The 22,086-nt window shown below is 50.0% G+C and overlaps 1 protein-coding gene across 1 annotated transcript in view; it reads right to left on the bottom strand.

Moving 5' to 3' along the window:
• Positions 1–20,552, bottom strand: part of baiap3 (BAI1 associated protein 3) — a gene marked incomplete at both ends in the record, with an annotated part of 31,207 nt that extends 10,655 nt beyond the window's left edge. Inside the window, 17 exon segments of the mRNA XM_084437682.1 lie at positions 9–65; positions 157–247; positions 709–833; positions 1,203–1,320; positions 1,660–1,763; positions 1,868–1,960; positions 2,052–2,159; positions 2,512–2,617; positions 2,785–2,862; positions 2,995–3,039; positions 4,374–4,590; positions 5,025–5,091; positions 6,358–6,417; positions 6,762–6,869; positions 7,053–7,136; positions 8,196–8,283; positions 20,419–20,552. Of these exon segments, the coding sequence (XP_084293808.1) occupies positions 9–65; positions 157–247; positions 709–833; positions 1,203–1,320; positions 1,660–1,763; positions 1,868–1,960; positions 2,052–2,159; positions 2,512–2,617; positions 2,785–2,862; positions 2,995–3,039; positions 4,374–4,590; positions 5,025–5,091; positions 6,358–6,417; positions 6,762–6,869; positions 7,053–7,136; positions 8,196–8,283; positions 20,419–20,552 (1,683 nt within the window).
• Between the last annotated feature and the right edge of the window lie 1,534 nt (positions 20,553–22,086).

The following is a 22,086-nucleotide window of genomic DNA, read 5'->3' as shown; positions in this document are numbered from 1 at the left end:
ATACTCACCCGCTCTTCCGGCTGGAACTGAGAGACCACGTTCTCATACCACTCAGCCGTTCCTTTCTACAGGGACCAGAGCACAACCAGGGATTGTTTCCATATTTACAACAGTAGCATTTCATTTATTTGAGTCCATTTATATTTCATTGTCTACCTTGATAACGGTGGCGATTTCCACATGCAGTTCATTTCGCAGGGGACAGACGGTCTGAAACGCCTGCATCGTCTGCATGTGGCCGATCCCCCTGACAGCCGAGCAACGAGGCCAAGTGAGAATAATAGAACACATAATGGGGTGTGTGTCTGTGTGTGTGTGTGTGTGTGTGTGTGTGTGCACGTGTGTGCGTGCGTGCGTGTGTGTGTGCGTGTGTGTGTAGATAGATAGATAGATAGATAGATAGATAGATAGATAGATAGATAGATAGATAGATAGATAGATAGATAGATAGATAGATAGATAGATAGATGGATAGATAGATAGATAGATAGATAGAGGTAGATAGATAGATAGATAGATAGATAGATAGATAGATAGATAGATAGATAGATAGATAGATAGATAGATAGATAGATAGATAGATAGATAGATAGATAGATAGATAGATAGGTAGGTAGAGGTAGATAGATAGATAGATAGATAGATAGATAGATAGATAGATAGATAGATAGATAGATAGATAGATAGATAGATGGATAGGTAGTGTACCTCAGCATGAGCTCACAGCGTGCGATGGCGGCAGGGCTGCTGTAGGGGAACACGGGTCTCATGCTCTTCATCAGACACAGGCAGTGCTCCGTGAACAGACGGAAGCTCTCGGACAGCTGCCTCTCCTGAACACAACAGGAAACACGTCACTGAACACAACAGGAAACACGTCACTGAACACAACAGGAAACACGTCACTGAACACAACAGGAAACACGTCACTGAACACAACAGGAAACACGTCACTGAACACAACAGGAAACACGTCACTGAACACAACAGAAAACACGTCACCCAACCTCAGAACTCTTGAGGGGGGAGTTGGGGGGGGGTTGAGGGGGGAGTTGGGGGGGGGGGTTGTGGGGGGGTTGTGGGGGTGGTTCAGGGGGGAGTTGGTGGGGGGTTGGAGGGCGGTTGGGGGGTTGTGGGGGGGGGCTGAGGGGGGAGTTGGGGGGGGTTGGAGGGCGGTTGAGGGGGGAGTTCGGGGGACGTACCAGCTCTCCTCTCACTTCTTCGGGATCCCACTCGGCGTCGATGGTCCGGAGGAGGCGCAGCAGCAGGGAGTAGCAGACCCTCTGGGAGCGGTGGTGGCTGCTGTAGCACTGCCAACGGCTGCACAGGGGGCGGGAAAAACATGGCCGTCACCTCATCCATCCTTATCCCCCGCCCACCTCCTCATCCATCCTTATCCCCCGCCCACCTCCTCATCCATCCCCCTCCCACCTCCTCATCCACCCCCCTCCCACCTCCTCATCCACCCCCCTCCCACCTCCTCATCCACCTCCTCCCACCTCCTCATCCACCCCCCTCCCACCTCCTCATCCACCCCCCTCCCACCTCCTCATCCACCCCCCTCCCACCTCCTCATCCTCACACGAAGGACTCCAGTAACACAGTCACAATAAGTGTAGTATACTACTGTGTATGTGTATGATTGATGTCTGTACTAACATGATGGCCTGTTGCAGAGGTGAAAGGTCATTTTGCACTGCATGATGGGAGAGCAATGTCCATGCTGGCGGAGTCACCTGCCCATTCCAGTTATACGGCTCTTTCTGAGAAGGAAAAACTAGATTAACCACCTGGAAATGAAAGGACAGATCTATCCCACCATAGATTTATTAGTGAATACATGTCATTTGAATCGTGTTTTGTTTACCTGAATGCGCGCATGTTCGTACTCCAGAATCTGACTCAGCATTTTCCTGTGAACGGACACGTTGGACTCCCTCCTACTCAGCTCCGTCTCTCTCTGGGGACATGAGATCAGCACCTCCTTTAATAATAGTCTCAGTCTGAAAGCCGTGAGGTGAGAGAGGAGAGTGAGGTGGCGGCGGTGGTACCTGGGTGGTGAAGAGCCGGAGGATCAGGTGACATTCTCCCTGGACCTTGGAGGCGCTGGTCCGTGGCTCCAGCTTAAACCACTTATCATACCCCACCACAGGGACCTCCTGCAGGGACACGGGAGGTGAGGGTTAACCCTAACCCTAACCCTGGGAGGCTGAGGACGAGCTGGAGGCTCCAAATGCTTCTGCACTGCAAATAAAACCCCTTCTAACGAGGGCTTCCATGGTTCCACGTCTCGGCTCTTTATCTACATGTGTACTTTCCACCCGACACCCAGCCTGTTAGGCTCAGTGAAACCAGCCTGTTAGGCTCAGTGAAACCAGCCTGTTAGGCTCAGTGAAACCAGCCTGTTAGGCTCAGTGAAACCAACGTGTCTTATTATCTTTTGTTTCTGGTGTAGAAGAAACACATGAAGTAAAGAGAACCTTTTTGTTGAACTACGTTTTAAAGACTCACATTCAAAGGGATGTTGATGCACCCCAGGAAGTCGTCGGCGTTCTCGTCAGACCCCGACGCCGCCGTGCCGTTGGAGCGCACAGATTTAGCGATCTGCTTGAAATACCTGATGGGATTAGACGACAGTGAAGGTATCAAACATAAAACTGAGTCCTTGGTGACAACTAAGACATTGAATTCCTTGTAATACACTTACAGAGGGCCCAACAGGCGCCAAAACCTTGTCATGTGTCACCAAACATGCAGCTCTCTACACACAGGAGCGTGTTATACCTGCCCATTCCTCTGAATCCACTGACTTCATTCAGTTTCTTGCAGGCCTCAGCCACCGAGACCTCATCATCATGATCCCTGAGGAGAGGAAAGGTCAAAGGGCATCACAGCATGACCAAGCCCTGTATGAACATCTAATGCATCCTGGGAAAAGGATCACATCTAAATATCCTGGAACCTGGAGAGGAAAAAAACGGTGAGTAATCTTACCATATGTCCAGATGCAGGAGATCACTGTGGACATCATCTATGTCACTGTGAAAGACGAGTCTGTGTTAGTAAACGCAACAAGTCCACTCCCAACGTTGTCACTTTCCCAGCAAACACAGATGACACTGAGCTATTATGGTCACAACGTCACTGGCAGTATTGGACGAGTCTGTGACCAATGTGAAACTTTGAATCACAGAACTCACAGTAGATCAACCACTGCTGCTTCACTAATAACCTATGAAAGCAAACCTCACAGGATGATTTCAATAGTGTGCTATCAGAAAGGAAATTAAAACGGTGCTGACAACTTGAAGACCAAGTACAGAGCATCCTACCTTGAAGACCAAGTACAGAGCATCCTACCTTGAAGACCAAGTACAGGACATCCTACCTTGAAGACCAAGTACAGAGCATCCTACCTTGAAGACCAAGTACAGAGCATCCTACCTTGAAGACCAAGTACAGAGCATCCTACCTTGAAGACCAAGTACAGAGCATCCTACCTTGAAGACCAAGTACAGAGCATCCTACCTTGAAGACAAAGTACAGAGCATCCTACCTTGAAGACCAAGTACAGAGCATCCTACTTTGAAGACCAAGTACAGAGCATCCTACCTTGAAGACCAAGTACAGAACATCCTACCTTGAAGACAAAGTACAGAGCATCCTACCTTGAAGACCAAGTACAGAGCATCCTACCTTGAAGACCAAGTACAGAACATCCTACCTTGAAGACCAAGTACAGAACATCCTACCTTGAAGACAAAGTACAGAACATCCTGCCTTGAAGACCAAGTACAGAACATCCTACCTTGAAGACCAAGTACAGAGCATCCTACCTTGAAGACCAAGTACAGAGCATCCTACCTTGAAGACAAAGTACAGAGCATCCTACCTTGAAGACCAAGTACAGAGCATCCTACCTTGAAGACAAAGTACAGAGCATCCTACCTTGAAGACCAATACAGAGCATCCTACCTTGAAGACAAAGTACAGAGCATCCTACCTTGAAGACCAAGTACAGAGCATCCTACCTTGAAGACCAAGTACAGAACATCCTACCTTGAAGACCAAGTACAGAACATCCTACCTTGAAGACCAAGTACAGAGCATCCTACCTTGAAGACCAAGTACAAAGCATCCTACCTTGAAGACCAAGTACAGAACATCCTACCTTGAAGACCAAGTACAGAGCATCCTACCTTGAAGACCAAGTACAGAGCATCCTACCTTGAAGACCAAGTACAGAGCATCCTACCTTGAAGACCAAGTACAGAACATCCTACATGGGGGATCATGGCCACTGCTATCAACCACTCACCACACTGATTTCTGAGGGTGTGTGTTTTGTCAAGGGAAAGTGAAATAGTTCTTACAAGACAAAGTGCTCGTTCCAGACGGGGTTGAGGGTCTCGGGTTTGACCTCGGTGACCTGGATGCACCGCGCCGCCAGAACCTCCTTCACACTGGACCGCTTCTTCTCCAGCTTCTCCTTCCTCTTCCTGAAGCTGAACTTCCTCTCCTTCTTCTCCTCCGTCTCCCGGGGACTCTGTCCCAGGAGAACTCCCAGCATGCAGTAGGGGTCGCTGTACCCTGCCCAGCCCCAGATAAGACACAGGAAGGGTTACCGACTCCCAAAACGATGTTATTAGAGAGAGGGGCCCCACACACAGGCCAGGGGATCGCCCCCCAAGCCTGACACACACAGGCCAGGGGATCGCCCCCCAAGCCTGACACACACAGGCCAGGGGATCGCCCCCCAAGCCTGACACACACAGGCCAGGGGCGCCACCCAAGCCTGACACACACAGGCCAGGGGCGCCACCCGAGCCTGACACACACAGGCCAGGGGCGCCACCCGAGGAAGTCAGAAGAACGTTCCAAAATTAAACCTGAGACAACAATCAACAGAGCGCTCTGATATCAGAGCAGATTATCAGAGCGCATTTATGAACATAGCCTCAATAAAAAACATGCCCATGCAGGGAAAACATTCTATTTGAATGAGTAGCAGAATGAATCCTCACCGTTTGCATCCTTCGCCATTAGATTCTTCCCTTTCATGACGGACACTCTGAGAGAGAAACCTGCTCTCTGCAAAATGAAATGAGACGAACGGTCATGAAGAGTCCAGACATAATACTCAAGACTTAGTGGTCAGTAAGCAGTTCAGTAACCAAAGGAGCGTTGAATACAGAACAGAATGAACTTTGGACACGGCAGCATCACTAATACCCTTCTTTATATTCCCGGCTTCTCATCTTAACACGTTCACAGTGGTAAATAAAGCAGCATTTACGTGGATTCAGACTCTGGTATCTGCCAAGAAAGTAACATCTGGCTTTGTTTTCCTGGGGTAGTTAATGTCCAGGGTTGTGTTCCTGGGTGGGGGGGGGTTAATGACCAGGGTTGTGTTCCTGGGGCAGTTAATGACCAGGGTTGTGTTCCTGGGGCAGGTAATGACCAGGGTTGTGTTCCTGGGTGGGGGGGGGGGGGGGTTAATGACCAGGGTTGTGTTCCTGGGGCAGGTAATGACCAGGGTTGTGTTCCTGGGGCAGGTAATGACCAGGGTTGTGTTCCTGGGTGGGGGGGGGGGGTTAATGACCAGGGTTGTGTTCCTGGGGCAGTTAATGACCAGGGTTGTGTTCCTGGGGTAGTTAATGACCAGGGTTATGTTCCAGGGTGGGTGGGGGGGGGGGGGTTAATGACCAGGGTTGTGTTCCTGGGGCAGTTAATGACCAGGGTTGTGTTCCTGGGGTAGTTAATGACCAGGGTTGTGTTCCTGGGGTAGTTAATGTTGTTGTTGTTGTTGTTGTTGTTGTTGTTGTGTGCTGTGATGGTGGAAGGGACTCTGCTGTGAGGTGACGGCTCAGATCATTGAAGGAACTTTGAAACGGACCGTTTTTCAATGAGCCTCTCAGAGCGCCCAGCGTCTCTGTCAGACTGACATTTAAAACGTCTCTGGTAGGAAAACACAACGCAGCTTCCCGTCCGAACCCCCTGTCCACCCCACGCCTGGCTCTGCAGGGCAGTAATGGTCTTACATGGTCTCACAGTCTTGTAAGAGAAGGTGAAACATATTTCTAAACAGGGCATAAAACCCAGCGGTGCTTTTCACCCACACAGCCTCGACTCAGCAGCTCCTACTCTCACAGTGGTGTGGACAGAAAACACCCAGACAGTTCACAACGTGTGTGTGTGTGTGTGTGTGTGTGTGTGTGTGTGTGTGTGCGTGTGTGCGTGCGTGCGTGCGTGCGTGCGTGCGTGCGTGCGTGTGTGTGTGTGTGCGTGCGTGCGTGTGTGTGTGTGTGTGTGCGTGTGTGTGTGGGAGGGGGGGGAGAATGTAACGAAGCCTCCCACCTTGGATTCCTGGACTCTCTGCAGGATGATGTCATGCTCCTCCTGGTCCATCTCAAACACCTGGGGGAGGAGCACCGGCCGAAAGGTCAGACTCATCATCAATACGCACTCTCCCGTCTCCCTGGGAGCTTTACAACAACAACAACAGCAATGACCCGCCCTATATGTGCCAATCCCACTGACTAGCCCTGCCTAGGCCAGGGTCAGTAATATCACAGCAGAACATCAGTAACATCACAGCAGAACATCAGTAACATCACAGCAGAACATCAGTACCCAGCTAGTGCTTAATAAGGTCAGCGGCTTCGTCTCATAGAGCCTCCCTACAGCCAGGCCGCTGCTCTGAGGTCAGTCTGGGAAGATTACTGGGGGTTTGTGTGTGTATATGAGGTGTGTTCAGTTACCTTCAACAGATAGCTGAAGATGTCTTCTTCGCTGGTCACGTAGTCTGGTGAGGGCACCCCCGCGCGGTTCACCACCGTGTACACCGCCTCTTCATATAGCAGGTCCAGCTAGAGGGAAACCACGCCCCAATACATGAGCAGATACCCTCTTCATCAGCACCATCACCATTCATCCAGATAAGCATGAATAAACTCTTCATCACTAGTGATTGGACCATCACAGGTAAATGTCACAGGTCTACATGACCAAGGAGAACCCGCCCGGCCCGGTTCTGTCCTCGGTCAGCTCACCTCCCTGCGGTCCGCTCGGTCCAGGGAGAAGGCGTGGTCAACGTGCTCTGGGGGCGGCGGCGCTGTGCTTCCCCCTGCCTGGCTCTGTGGACACAGAGAAACCACTCACAACTACAGCCCACAGCCTGAAGACCGGGCTGGAAAAGGCTGGGAGGTTACGTTGATGGTCAAGCAAGCGCTTTAAATAACAGCACTCGATTGCTGGGAGGCAGGACTGAATGACAGGATTATTGATTTTTTGGGGGACCGTCTGGCAGACTTTATTAAGAGAGGAGTGTGAGGAGCAGGAGCGCTCAGATAAACATCTTAATGGGGCCCAGTGAGTCCAGGACTGTTCCTCCGGCGGGGGCGGGAGACACGGTGACAGCTGAGCCTCAAGCCCCCTGAGCGCCACATTCAACCCTGTCCTTCTGTCAGGTCATGTGACCTAGCGGGGGGACTAACGCCATGCTGGCGGATTGGGGGGCAGAGCCCTGGCAGTGTGCATCCCCACTCCGCTCTGCTATCATCCACGAGAGGAGGAGGAGGAGGAGGAGGAGGAGGATGAAGAGAAGGAGGAAGGAGGAGGAGGAGGAGGAGGAGGATGAAGAGAAGGAGGAAGGAGGAGGAGGAGGAGGAGGAGGATGAAGAGAAGGAGGAAGGAGGAGGAGGAAGAGGAGGAGGTGGAGGATGAAGAGAAGGAGGAAGGAGGAGGAGGAGGAAGAGGAGGAGGATGAAGAGAAGGAGGAGGAGGATGAAGGAGGAGGAGGAGGAAGAGGAGGAGGATGAAGAGAAGGAGGAGGAGGATGAAGGAGGAGGAGGAGGAAGAGGAGGAGGATGAAGAGAAGGAGGAAGGAGGAGGAGGAGGAGGAAGAGGAGGAGGAGGAGCAGGCAGTGGATGCACGGTGAGCTTTCTCTAGAGCAGGAGTCACAGGTGGCTTGTTGCCAAGGCTCGATCGTCTCGTTGAGAGGGGTCAGGGAAGAATTTTTACAGCTCACTTATCTGGCCCCCGGGTGATTACTGTTTTTTTGCTTCCCTCTGGAATATGTAGAGAGTGGGTCGTATGCCCACCTCCCTTGTTCTCTGTAAAGCGCATTGTGTTGCCTCTGGGTATGAAATGCGCTATATAAATAAAGCTTTGATTGATTTGATTTGATTGATACCTCAGCCTGGGCCGCTCGTAGAACATTCTCCTGCTTCTGGAGGATGGCGTTCATGCGCTCAAAGAACCCCCCGTTCCCCTCGGGAACCCTGGAGAACAGAACAGACACAGTCATGTGAACATCGTTCCCCTCGGGAACCCTGGAGAACAGAACAGACACAGTCATGTGAACATGGGGACGAGTATTTCACTGCCTCATTCAGGCATCCGCATTAAATGTAAAATGGAACGACGGTGCTCTTAGTGGATGAGTAGAGAAGGTATGATAAATGAATAGCAAAACCAACACAATTGTTACTCCAGGCCCTTCACTAGAACAGACAGACACTAGGACCATTGGGATCACATCGCCTTCCTGTCTGAAGAGAGTTGTTTTTTGTCTGAACCTACTGTCCAACCTGTGTAAACAGTAGATAGAATTGAGGTAGCAGCATGTTTCTGTTACATATAGGAATCTTTCACCACTGTCAATCCTCTCTACAGGAGTATTGCTCTGGAGAAGTAATACGGGTTTCAAGTGACCCCTCTGAGAAGTAATACGGGTTTCAAGTGACCCCACATGCCTGCACTGACCATGTTAATCTGTTACCATGACGAGCAGAGATCCACGGGAGATACAAACAACCTTTTCTTTTTTTCCGTTCCTTCTGTGAGCGGGTGAATCCCTGGACCTCGGCCACCTTCTAATTTCATAGCCCCAGTCGCCATGGTGATAAAGGCATTTCGGAAGAGGGAGACATTGGAGCAGCTGAACACCTTGGTAAGCCCCGCCCCCCCCCCCCCTTACCCCCCCCCCCCCACCGTGTGTCTGACTCACAGGAACAACAATGTTGTCTGACAGGTCTGGCAGGTCTGGCCCCCTCTGGCCAGCTCAGAGCCCTCGGTCTCCATCTTCCTCTCCTCCCCTCCCACCTGGCTACCTGGCTAACCTAGTCCCTGTCTCCTCCCACCTGGCTACCTGGCTAACCTAGTCCCTGTCTCCTCCCACCTGGCTACCTGGCTAACCTAGTCCCTATCTCCTCCCACCTGGCTACCTGGCTAACCTAGTCCCTGTCCCCTCCCACCTGGCTACCTGGCTAACCTAGCCCCTCTCTCCTCCCACCTGGCTACCTGGCTAACCTAGTCCCTGTCTCCTCCCACCTGGCTACCTGGCTAACCTAGTCCCTGTCTCCTCCCACCTGGCTACCTGGCTAACCTAGTCCCTATCTCCTCCCACCTGGCTACCTGGCTAACCTAGTCCCTATCTCCTCCCACCTGGCTACCTGGCTAACCTAGTCCCTCTCTCCTCCCACCTGGCTACCTGGCTAACCTAGCCCCTGTCTCCTCCCACCTGGCTACCTGGCTAACCTAGCCCCTGTCTCCTCCCACCTGGCTACCTGGCTAACCTAGTCCCTCTCTCCTCCCACCTGGCTACCTGGCTAACCTAGTCCCTGTCTCCTCCCACCTGGCTACCTGGCTAACCTAGTCCCTGTCTCCTCCCACCTGGCTAACCTAGTCCCTATCTCCTCCCACCTGGCTACCTGGCTAACCTAGTCCCTGTCTCCTCCCACCTGGCTACCTGGCTAACCTAGTCCCTGTCTCCTCCCACCTGGCTACCTGGCTAACCTAGTCCCTGTCCCCTCCCACCTGGCTACCTGGCTAACCTAGTCCCTGTCTCCTCCCACCTGGCTACCTGGCTAACCTAGTCCCTGTCTCCTCCCACCTGGCTACCTGGCTAACCTAGTCCCTATCTCCTCCCACCTGGCTACCTGGCTAACCTAGTCCCTGGCTCCTCCCACCTGGCTACCTGGCTAACCTAGTCCCTGTCTCCTCCCACCTGGCTACCTGGCTAACCTAGTCCCTATCTCCTCCCACCTGGCTACCTGGCCTAGTCCCTATCCCCTCCCACCTGGCCACCTGGCCTAGTCCCTGTCTCCTCCCCCCTGGCTACCTGGCTCACCTAGTCCCTGTCTCCTCCCACCTGGCTACCTGGCTAACCTAGTCCCTATCTCCTCCCACCTGGCTAACCTAGTCCCTGTCTCCTCCTACATGTAGCCTGGCCCCGCCCCTGTCTCCTCCTACATGTAGCCTGGCCCCGCCCCTGTCTCCTCCTACATGTAGCCTGGCCCCGCCCCTGTCTCCTCCTACATGTAGCCTGGCCCCGCCCCTGTCTCCTCCTACATGCAGCCTGGCCCCGCCCCTGTCTCCTCCTACATGTAGCCTGGCCCCGCCCCTGTCTCCTCCTACATGTAGCCTGGCCCCGCCCCTGTCTCCTCCTACATGTAGCCTGGCCCCGCCCCTGTCTCCTCCTACATGTAGCCTGGCCCCGCCCCTGTCTCCTCCTACATGTAGCCTGGCCACGCCCCTGTCTCCTCCTACATGTAGCCTGGCCCCACCCCTGTCTCCTCCTACATGTAGCCTGGCCCCGCCCCTGTCTCCTCCTACATGTAGCCTGGCCCCGCCCCTGTCTCCTCCTACATGTAGCCTGGCCACGCCCCTGTCTCCTCCTACATGTAGCCTGGCCCCGCCCCTGTCTCCTCCTACATGTAGCCTGGCCCCGCCCCTGTCTCCTCCTACATGTAGCCTGGCCCCGCCCCTGTCTCCTCCTACATGTAGCCTGGCCCCGCCCCTGTCTCCTCCTACATGTAGCCTGGCCCCGCCCCTGTCTCCTCCTACATGTAGCCTGGCGACTTTGGAGAATTTATGAGCCATATATTCTCATAATTGTGTCTTCAGTTGAAGTGAATACTGTCTGTTTAAAGCTAGCTAGAGTGTTTAAAGCTAGCTAGAGTGTGTTACTTGGAGTCCATTGCTGTCAGGTCTGCGCCGGTGCCCAAGGCCAGAGGACTCAACACTTCAACAACATGCTGCTGAGCAACACAACGTTTATTCCCTTTATATAATATCCCTCAGTATATAAGAGGCCCAGAGTTCCTGGTGACACCCCTGTCCCAGAAACACTACTAGATTGAGCACTGGGGACTCCTGCTATAATGAATAAAGTCAGCAGCTAGTCTGTGGGGCTGCAGCAGAGGGGTGTGTGGGAGGGAGACTCATCCAGAGGGGTGTGTGGGAGGGGAGAACTCATCCAGAGGGGTGTGTGGGAGGGGAGAGCTCATCCAGAGGGGTGTGTGGGAGGGAGGAGCTCATCCAGAGGGGTGTGTGGGAGGGAGGAGCTCATCCAGAGGGGTGTGTGGGAGGGGAGAGATCATCCAGAGGGGTGTGTGGGAGGGAGGAGGTCATCCAGAGGGGTGTGTGGGAGGGAGGAGCTCATCCAGAGGGGTGTGGGGAGGGGAGAACTCATCCAGAGGGGTGTGTGGGAGGGGAGAACTCATCCAGAGGGGTGTGTGGGAGGGGAGAACTCATCCAGAGGGGTGTGTGGGAGGGGAGAACTCATCCAGAGGGGTGTGTGGGAGGGGAGAACTCATCCAGAGGGGTGTGTGGGAGGGGAGAGCTCATCCAGAGGGGTGTGTGGGAGGGGAGAGCTCATCCAGAGGGGTGTGTGGGAGGGGAGAGCTCATCCAGAGGGGTGTGTGGGGGGGGAGAACTCATCCAGAGGGGGTGTGGGAGGGAGGAGCTCATCCAGAGGGGGTGTGGGAGGGGAGAACTCATCCAGAGGGGTGTGTGGGAGGGAGGAGCTCATCCAGAGGGGTGTGTGGGAGGGGAGAGCTCATCCAGAGGGGTGTGTGGGAGGGAGGAGCTCATCCAGAGGGGTGTGTGGGAGGGAGGAGCTCATCCAGAGGGGTGTGTGGGAGGGAGGAGCTCATCCAGAGGGGTGTGTGGGAGGGAGGAGCTCATCCAGAGGGGTGTGTGGGAGGGGAGAACTCATCCAGAGGGGTGTGTGGGAGGGGAGAACTCATCCAGAGGGGTGTGTGGGAGGGAGGAGCTCATCCAGAGGGGTGTGTGGGAGGGGAGAGCTCATCCAGAGGGGTGTGTGGGAGGGAGGAGCTCATCCAGAGGGGTGTGGGGGAGGGGAGAGCTCATCCAGAGGGGTGTGTGGGAGGAGAGACTCATCCAGAGGGGTGTGGGGGAGGGGAGAGCTCATCCAGAGGGGTGTGTGGGAGGGGAGGGAGGAGCTCATCCAGAGGGGTGTGTGGGAGGGGAGGTCTCATCCAGAGGGGTGTGTGGGAGGGAGGAGCTCATCCAGAGGGGTGTGTGTGGGAGGGGAGAGCTCATCCAGAGGGGTGTGTGGGAGGGGAGAGCTCATCCAGAGGGGTGTGTGGGAGGGAGGAGCTCATCCAGAGGGGTGTGTGGGAGGGAGGAGCTCATCCAGAGGGGTGTGTGGGAGGGAGGAGCTCATCCAGAGGGGTGTGTGGGAGGGAGGAGCTCATCCAGAGGGGTGTGTGGGAGGGAGGAGCTCATCCAGAGGGGTGTGTGGGAGGGTGAGGCTCATCCAGAGGGGTGTGTGGGAGGGGAGAGCTCATCCAGAGGGGGGTGTGGGAGGGGAGAACTCATCCAGAGGGGTGTGTGGGAGGGAGGAGCTCATCCAGAGGGGGTGTGTGGGAGGGGAGAACTCATCCACTCACAGTTTGTATCACTGCAAAAAAAAAAAAAAAGACTTTGATGGTCTAAAGTAGACAGTTGTTTTGCTCTTTTATCTTTGAGTATTCTTGGATACTGAATTCTAACTCTTTGAAAGTTTGATGAATAAACACTGACTCCACGTCTCTCTCTTTCTCTCTCCCTCTCTTTCTCTCTCTCTCTCTTTCTCTCTCCCTCTCTTTCTCTCCCTCTCTCTCTCTCTCTCTCTTTCTCTCCCTCTCTCTCTCTCTCTTTCTCACACACACAAAACCTAGACAACAGCCCCATTTTATGTTGCTAGGAAACAGCTTCTTCCCATAAAGGCTTTTGTTATCATTCCCATTTATTTGTATTATTCATTCAAAGGCTTCTCTCATATGCCGGAGACTGAATTAGGAGAGAAACACAAAGAAATACCATAATTGGCTAGGCTTGGCAGCATGAATTTAATTGTTTACTTTTAATAATTGCAACTATTAGTCCAGTAGGCAAGTCCCCCAAAATGACAGTTGTGTTGAGTCAAGTAAAAGGGATTTTTTTTTGCACTGAACCATACCTGCTAGGCCATTTTCATTTTGTTGACTTGTTATGTGCCTCTGGTGTGGTTCTAGAGTGTTTTAGAATGGCTCCAGCCGAGGAGAGGGCCTACAGGTAGTATAGTTAGTGAATGCTGTCCCCTGGTTCTGGTTCAGGTACCTGTAGTATAGTTAGTGAATGCTGTCCCCTGGTTCTGGTTCAGGTACCTGTTGTATAGTTAGTGAATGCTGTCCCCTGGTTCTGGTTCAGGTACCTGTTGTATAGTTAGTGAATGCTGTCCCCTGGTTCTGGTTCAGGTACCTGTTGTATAGTTAGTGAATGCTGTCCCCGGGTTCTGTGGTCTACAGGTACCTGTTGTATAGTTAGTGAATGCTGTCCCCTGGTTCTGTGGTCTACAGGTACCTGTTGTATAGTTAGTGAATGCTGTCCCCTGGTTCTGTGGTCTACAGGTACCTGTTGTATAGTTAGTGAATGCTGTCCCCGGGTTCTGTGGTCTACAGGTACCTGTTGTATAGTTAGTGAATGCTGTCCCCTGGTTCTGTGGTCTACAGGTACCTGTTGTATAGTTAGTGAATGCTGTCCCCTGGTTCTGTGGTCGTGGGCTGAAGCACGGCCTCCGGTACGTTTCTGCTTTTAACAGCACAGCACTGTTGTTCATTTTTTCTTTGAGGGTTTGTGGTGTTCAATTTCGCTAAATTGCGTTGCTTTCAGCCTTCCACAGACTGAATTTGTTCCCTATTGTTTACCGTTGCTATAGCAACTAACGCCACTGACAGCGTTTACGGAGTTGACCTTTACCGGTGATTCGCCTGTTGGTGCTGTATATGGTGTTATTGGGCTTGTTGGTGCTGTATATGGTGTTATTGGGCTTGTTGGTGTGGATATGGTGTTATTGGGCTTGTTGGTGTGGATATGGTGTTATTGGGCTTGTTGGTGCTGTATATGGTGTTATTGGGCTTGTTGGTGCTGTATATGGTGTAATTGGGCTTGTTGGTGCTGTATATGGTGTTATTGGGCCTGTTGGTGCTGTATATGGTGTTATTGGGCTTGTTGGTGCTGTATATGGTGTTATTGGGCTTGTTGATGCTGTATATGGTGTTATTGGGCCTGTTGGTGCTGTATATGGTGTTATTGGGCTTGTTGGTGCTGTATATGGTGTTATTGGGCCTGTTGGTGCTGTATATGGTGTTATTGGGCCTGTTGGTGCTGTATATGGTGTTATTGGGCTTGTTGATGCTGTATATGGTGTTACTGGGCCTGTTGGTGCTGGATATGGTGTAATTGGGCCTGTTGGTGCTGTATATGGTGTTATTGGGCTTGTTGATGCTGTATATGGTGTTACTGGGCCTGTTGGTGCTGTATATGGTGTTATTGGGCCTGTTGGTGCTGTATATGGTGTTATTGGGCTTGTTGATGCTGTATATGGTGTTACTGGGCCTGTTGGTGCTGGATATGGTGTAATTGGGCTTGTTGGTGCTGTAAATGGTGTTATTGGGCTTGTTGATGCTGTATATGGTGTTATTGGGCCTGTTGGTGCTGGATATGGTGTTATTGGGCTTGTTGATGCTGTATATGGTGTTATTGGGCTTGTTGATGCTGTATATGGTGTTATTGGGCTTGTTGGTGCTGTATATGGTGTTATTGGGCTTGTTGGTGCTGTATATGGTGTTATTGGGCTTGTTGGTGCTGTAAATGGTGTTATTGGGCTTGTTGATGCTGTATATGGTGTTACTGGGCCTGTTGATGCTGTATATGGTGTTATTGGGCCTGTTGATGCTGTATATGGTGTTATTGGGCTTGTTGGTGCTGTATATGGTGTTATTGGGCTTGTTGGTGCTGTATATGGTGTTATTGGGCTTGTTGGTGCTGTATATTGTGTTATTGGGCCTGTTGGTGCTGTATATGGTGTTATTGTTGTATTTGTTATTGTCATTTTACCCCAGGAAAGAAATGACTATTTCAATAGGCTATATCATCAAATATGGTAAATGGACTGCACTTATATAGCACTTTACAGTGGCCTCTCATTCACCCATTCACACACACATAGTTGTTAAATATTGGTGTCTGCATAGACACAACACACACCGGTGGCCAGTGATCCATGTGTAAATTAGCACTGAACAGGGGATTATTATGCAATAGACAGACATTCTCCTGGGCTGTTTGTATTCTCTAATGGCGTGCTCCTTTCTCTAATGGCGTGCTCCTTTCTCTAATGGCGTGCTCCTTTCTCTAATTGCGTGCTCCTTTCTCTAATGGCGTGCTCCTTTCTCTAATGGCGTGCTCCTTTCTCTAATGGCGTGCTCCTTTCTCTAATGGCGTGCTCCTTTCTCTAATGGCGTGCTCCTTTCTCTAATGGCGTGCTCCTTTCTCTAACGGCGTGCTCCTTTCTCTAATGGCGTGCTCCTTTCTCTAATGGCGTGCTCCTTTCTCTAATGGCGTGCTCCTTTCTCTAATGGCGTGCTCCTTTCTCTAATGGCGTGCTCTTTTCTCTAATGGCGTGCTCCTTTCTCTAATGGCGTGCTCCTTTCTCTAATGGCGTGCTCCTTTCTCTAATGGCGTGCTCTTTTCTCTAATGGCGTGCTCCTTTCTCTAATGGCGTGCTCTTTTCTCTAATGGCGTGCTCCTTTCTCTAATGGCGTGCTCCTTTCTCTAACGGCGTGCTCCTTTCTCTAACGGCGTGCTCCTTTCTCTAACGGCGTGCTCCTTTCAAAGTGCTATCTTTGTGTTGAACGGGATCCTCATGATTCACACATTATTGAATTGTGTTCTCACAGCTCATGGTTCACAACACCGTTAAAAGGGTTTGAATGTTTTCTAATTGTCTACAGAGAATTAAGAAGAAAATAAACCCTCATAATGTCATGGGGTAAGGGTTAGGGTTAGGGTTAGGGGTAAGAGGTCTCAGCCATGCAAGGTGCTAACCTGCTCATTGGGAGCAATTTGGGTTTCAGTGTCTTTGCCCAAGAACACTTCGACGTGTGGACAGGCGGAACCAGGATTCGAACCGTTGACCTTGCATCATTGGATGACCTGCTCTACCTCCTGAGCCACAGCTGCCCAAACATCTGAGACCTCTTACCCCTAACCCTAACCCTAACCCTTACCCCATGACATTATGAGGGTTTATTTTCTTCTTAATTCTCTGTAGACAATTAGAAAACATTCAAACCCTTTTAACGGTGTTGTGAACCATGAGCTGTGAGAACACAATTCAATAATGTGTGAATCATGAGGATCCCGTTCAACACAAAGATAGCACTTTGAAAGGAGCACGCCGTTAGAGAAAGGAGCACGCCGTTAGAGAAAGGAGCACGCCATTAGAGAATACAAACAGCCCAGGAGAATGTCTGTCTATTGCATAATAATCCCCTGTTCAGTGCTAATTTACACATGGATCACTGGCCACCGGTGTGTGTCTATGCAGACACCAATATTTAACAACTATCTTCCACAGAGGAAAGTATGATTATCTCAGTCATGCCTAGGAAAATATAGCTGCCTGCAATTTACCCAATGTATTCAATTCATCCCCTGGCTGGAAGGATCTGTGAACAGGACATGTATGCACCCACTTGGACATGCTACTGTACTTCAATATGAATAACTTAATTGATCTGCCTGATACACTTACTTATCCCGCTTACTTGAATATGACAACACATACTTTATAGACTTACAGATGTGACATACTACCCACAGGGCGGGTCCGACTTAGTAAGTCGCTCGAACAAGACACCTAAGTTGTTCGAACGAGATAGCTAAGTCGTTATAATGAGATAGCTAAGTCATTCGAACAACATAACCAACTTGTTAGAAAGACGTGCTGGCAATTCGTTCTGCAAGTTATGTTAAGTCTTAAAGTGTCTCCAACGCAGTATAGAAGGAATGAATGTGTTGTGAATCGCCTTTGTCCAATATTTGGAAAAGACTGAGCTATTATGCCTCTAGGCAGCTACTCCATGCAGCAGAAGCCACATCCACACCCTGCGTGGGAATCAAGGTGAATCACATACTGTATAGCATAGTTAGATATTTACACAGACATACATCTTGTGCATGTACATATATATTGTGTACTCTTAGACTTACATACTTGTATAGTTTTATGTTTATATTTACCCCCCTCCTTATCTGGTTCTCTTTTGTTACCCTGTATCTAGGGTGTCTCTCTTTCCAACCTGTCTGTAATTTCCAATACCCCGTTTTCATACAGCAGATACTTCGCAAAATGGATGATTGATAAAACTATCCATCTCTAATAGAAGTGTTTGACGAGGTCAATGTCTACGCAATGTCCCCAAAGTCAGCGCAATGCTAAGGATATTATAGTCTAACCCTGCCAATGACATCATGAACAGTGGAGAGAAATGGATATGAAATCATGTAACCTGCAATTGCGCTGCCTACATCACCAGAAATCATAGCGAAGTAGCTAGCCTAGCTAGCGAATGAAGCTTGTGGTTTAGTAGGTAGGTATGTAGGTTGGTGGGTAGGTAGGTAGGAAGGTAGGTAGGTAGGTAGGTAGGTTGGTGGGTAGGTAGGTAGGTAGGTAGGTAGGTAGGTAGGAAGGTAGGTAGGTAGGTAGGTAGGTAGGTAGGTAGGTAGGTAGGTAGGTAGATGAGTAGGTAGGTAGGTAGGTAGGTAGGTGAGTAGGTAGGTAGGTAGGTAGGTAGGTAGGTGAGTAGGTAGGTAGGTAGGTGAGTAGGTAGGTGAGTAGGTAGGTAGGTAGGTAGGTAGGTAGGTGAGTAGGTAGGTAGGTAGGAAGGTAGGTAGGTAGGTAGGTGAGTAGGTAGGTAGGTAGGTAGGTAGGTGAGTAGGTAGGTAGGTAGGTGAGTAGGTAGGTGAGTAGGTAGGTAGGTAGGTAGGTAGGTAGGTAGGTAGGTAGGTAGGAAGGTAGGTAGGTAGGTGAGTAGGTAGGTAGGTAGGAAGGTAGGTAGGTAGGTAGGTAGGTAGGAAGGTAGGTAGGTAGGTAGGTAGGTAGGTAGATAGGTAGGTAGGTAGGTGAGTAGGTAGGTAGGTAGGTAGGTGAGTAGGTAGGTAGGTAGGTAGGTAGGTAGGTAGGTAGGTGAATAGGTAGGTAGGTAGGAAGGTAGGTAGGTAGGTAGGTAGGTAGGTAGGTTGGTGGGTGGGTAGGTAGGAAGGTAGGTAGGTAGGTAGGTAGGAAGGTAGGTAGGTAGGTAGGTAGGTAGGTAGGTAGGTGAGTAGGTAGGTAGGTAGGTAGGTAGGTAGGTGAGTAGGTAGGTAGGTAGGTAGGTAGGTAGGTGAGTAGGTAGGTAGGTAGGTAGGTAGGTAGGTAGGTAGGTGAGTAGGTAGGTAGGTAGGTAGGTGAGTAGGTAGGTAGGTAGGTAGGTAGGTAGGTAGGTGAGTAGGTAGGTAGGTAGGTAGGTGAGTAGGTAGGTAGGTAGGTAGGTGGTTAGGTAGGTAGGTAGGTAGGTAGGTGGTTAGGTAGGTAGGTAGGTAGGTAGGTAGGTAGATGAGTAGGTAGGTAGGTAGGTAGGTAGGTAGGTAGGTAGGTGAGTAGGTAGGTAGGTAGGTAGGTAGGTAGGTGAGTAGGTAGGTAGGTAGGTGAGTAGGTAGGTGAGTAGGTAGGTAGGTAGGTAGGTAGGTAGGTAGGTGAGTAGGTAGGTAGGTAGGTAGGTAGGAAGGTAGGTAGGTAGGTAGGTAGGTAGGTGAGTAGGTAGGTAGGTAGGTAGGTAGGTAGATAGGTAGGTAGGTAGGTGAGTAGGTAGGTAGGTAGGTAGGTGAGTAGGTAGGTAGGTAGGTAGGTAGGTAGGTAGGTGAGTAGGTAGGTAGGTAGGAAGGTAGGTAGGTAGGTAGGTAGGTAGGTAGGTAGGTTGGTGGGTAGGTAGGTAGGTAGGTAGGTAGGTGAGTAGGTAGGTAGGTAGGTAGGTAGGTAGGTGAGTAGGTAGGTAGGTAGTTGGTGAGTAGGTAGGTAGGTAGGTAGGTAGGTAGGTAGGTAGGTAGGTAGGTAGGTAGGTGAGTAGGTAGGTAGGTAGGTAGGTAGGTGAGTAGGTAGGTAGGTAGGTAGGTGGTTAGGTAGGTAGGTAGGTAGGTAGGTGGTTAGGTAGGTAGGTAGGTAGGTAGGTAGATGAGTAGGTAGGTAGGTAGGTAGGTAGGTAGGTGAGTAGGTAGGTAGGTAGGTGAGTAGGTAGGTAGGTAGGTGAGTAGGTAGGTGAGTAGGTAGGTAGGTAGGTAGGTAGGTAGGTAGGTAGGTAGGTGAGTAGGTAGGTAGGTAGGTAGGTAGGTAGGTGAGTAGGTAGGTAGGTAGGTAGGTAGGTAGGTGAGTAGGTAGGTAGGTAGGTAGGTAGGTGAGTAGGTAGGTAGGTAGGTAGGTAGGTAGGTGAGTAGGTAGGTAGGTAGGTAGGTAGGTAGGTAGGTGAGTAGGTAGGTAGGTAGGTAGGTAGGTAGGTAGGTGAGTAGGTAGGTAGGTAGGTAGGCATGTAGGTAGGTAGGTAGGTGAGTAGGTAGGTAGGTAGGTAGGTAGGTAGGTAGGTGAGTAGGTAGGTAGGTAGGTAGGTAGGTGAGTAGGTAGGTAGGTAGGTAGGTAGGTGAGTAGGTAGGTAGGTAGGTAGGTAGGTAGGTGAGTAGGTAGGTAGGTAGGTAGGTAGGTATGTAGGTAGGTAGGTAGGTAGGTAGGTAGGTGGGTAGGTAGGTAGGTAGGTAGGTAGGTAGGTAGGTGGGTAGGTAGGTAGGTAGGTAGGTAGGTAGGTAGGTGGGTAGGTAGGTAGGTAGGTGGGTAGGTAGGTAGGTAGGTAGGTAGGTAGGTAGGTGAGTAGGTAGGTAGGTAGGTAGGTAGGTAGGTATGTAGGTAGGTAGGTAGGTAGGTAGGTAGGTGGGTAGGTAGGTAGGTAGGTAGGTAGGTAGGTGGGTAGGTAGGTAGGTAGGTAGGTAGGTAGGTAGGTGGGTAGGTAGGTAGGTAGGTGGGTAGGTAGGTAGGTAGGTAGGTAGGTAGGTAGGTGGGTAGGTAGGTAGGTAGGTAGGTAGGTGAGTAGGTAGGTAGGTAGGTAGGTAGGTAGGTAGGTAGGTAGGTAGGTAGGTAGGTAGGTAGGTGAGTAGGTAGGTAGGTAGGTAGGTAGGTAGGTGAGTAGGTAGGTAGGTAGGTAGGTAGGTAGGTAGGTAGGTAGGTGAGTAGGTAGGTAGGTAGGTGTGTGCGTGTGTTTCTCTTTGACAGCGAGACTCACCCCTGAGGTGGAGGGTCAGGGTGGTGTGTGAGGGGCCCGCTGGCCGAGGCCCCCGGATCCCTCCGGCCCCTCAGGGACTGGCTCCTCTGCACCTGCCTCAGCACGCTGCTCTTCAGGTCCAGCAGCGTTGACATGCTTAGATGCTCCCTGAACAAACACAACACATATATACTCCTGAACAAACACAACACATATATACTCCTGAACAAACACAACACATATAATCCTGAACAAACACAACATATACACTCCTGAACAAACACAACACATATATACTCCTGAACAAACACAACACATATATACTCCCTGAACAAACACAACACATATATACTCCTGAACAAACACAACACATATATACTCCCTGAACAAACACAACACATATACTCCCTGAACAAACACAACACATATACTCCTGAACAAACACAACACATATACTCCCTGAACAAACACAACATATATACTCCCTGAACAAACACAACACACATATACTCCTGAACAAACACAACACATATACTCCTGAACAAACACAACATATATACTCCCTGAACAAACACAACACATATACTCCTGAACAAACACAACACACTTACTCCTGAACAAGCACAACATATATACTCCTGAACAAACAACATACTCCCTGAACAAACACAACACATATACTCCCTGAACAAACACAACACATATACTCCTGAACAAACATAACATATATACTCCTGAACAAACAACATACTCCATGAACAAACACAACACATATACTCCTGAACAAACACAACACATATACTCCTGAAGAAACACAACATATATACTCCTGAACAAACACAACACATATACTCCCTGAACAAACACAACACATATACTCCTGAAGAAACACAACACATATATACTCCCTGAACAAACACAACACATATATACTCCCTGAACAAACACAACACATATATACTCCTGAAGAAACACAACACATATATACTCCCTGAACAAACACAACACATATACTCCCTGAACAAACACAACATATATACTCCCTGAACAAACACAACACATATACTCCTGAACAAACACAACACATATACTCCTGAACAAACACAACACATATACTCCCTGAACAAACACAACACATATATACTCCTGAACAAACACAACACACTTACTCCTGAACAAGCACAACACATATACTCCCTGAACAAACACAACACATATACTCCCTGAACAAACACAACACATATACTCCTGAACAAACACAACATATATACTCCTGAACAAACACAACACATATACTCCTGAACAAACATAACATATATACTCCTGAACAAACAACATACTCCCTGAACAAACACAACACATATACTCCTGAACAAACACAACACATACATATACTCCCTGAACAAACACAACACATATACTCCCTGAACAAACACATATACTCCCTGAACAAACACAACATATATACTCCCTGAACAAACACAACACATATATACTCCTGAACAAACACAACATATATACTCCCTGAACAAACACAACATATATACTCCTGAACAAACACAACATATATACTCCCTGAACAAACACAACACATATACTCCTGAACAAACACAACACATATACTCCCTGAACAAACACAACATATATACTCCTGAACAAACACAACACATATACTCCCTGAACAAACAC

Source organism: Borostomias antarcticus (assembly GCF_949987555.1).
Source record: "Borostomias antarcticus genome assembly, chromosome: 5".
In the NCBI taxonomy this organism is placed as follows: Eukaryota; Metazoa; Chordata; class Actinopteri; order Stomiiformes; family Stomiidae; genus Borostomias; species Borostomias antarcticus.
The sequence above is the reverse complement of the archived record's forward strand: the minus strand, read 5'-3'. Positions and strand labels throughout refer to the sequence as shown.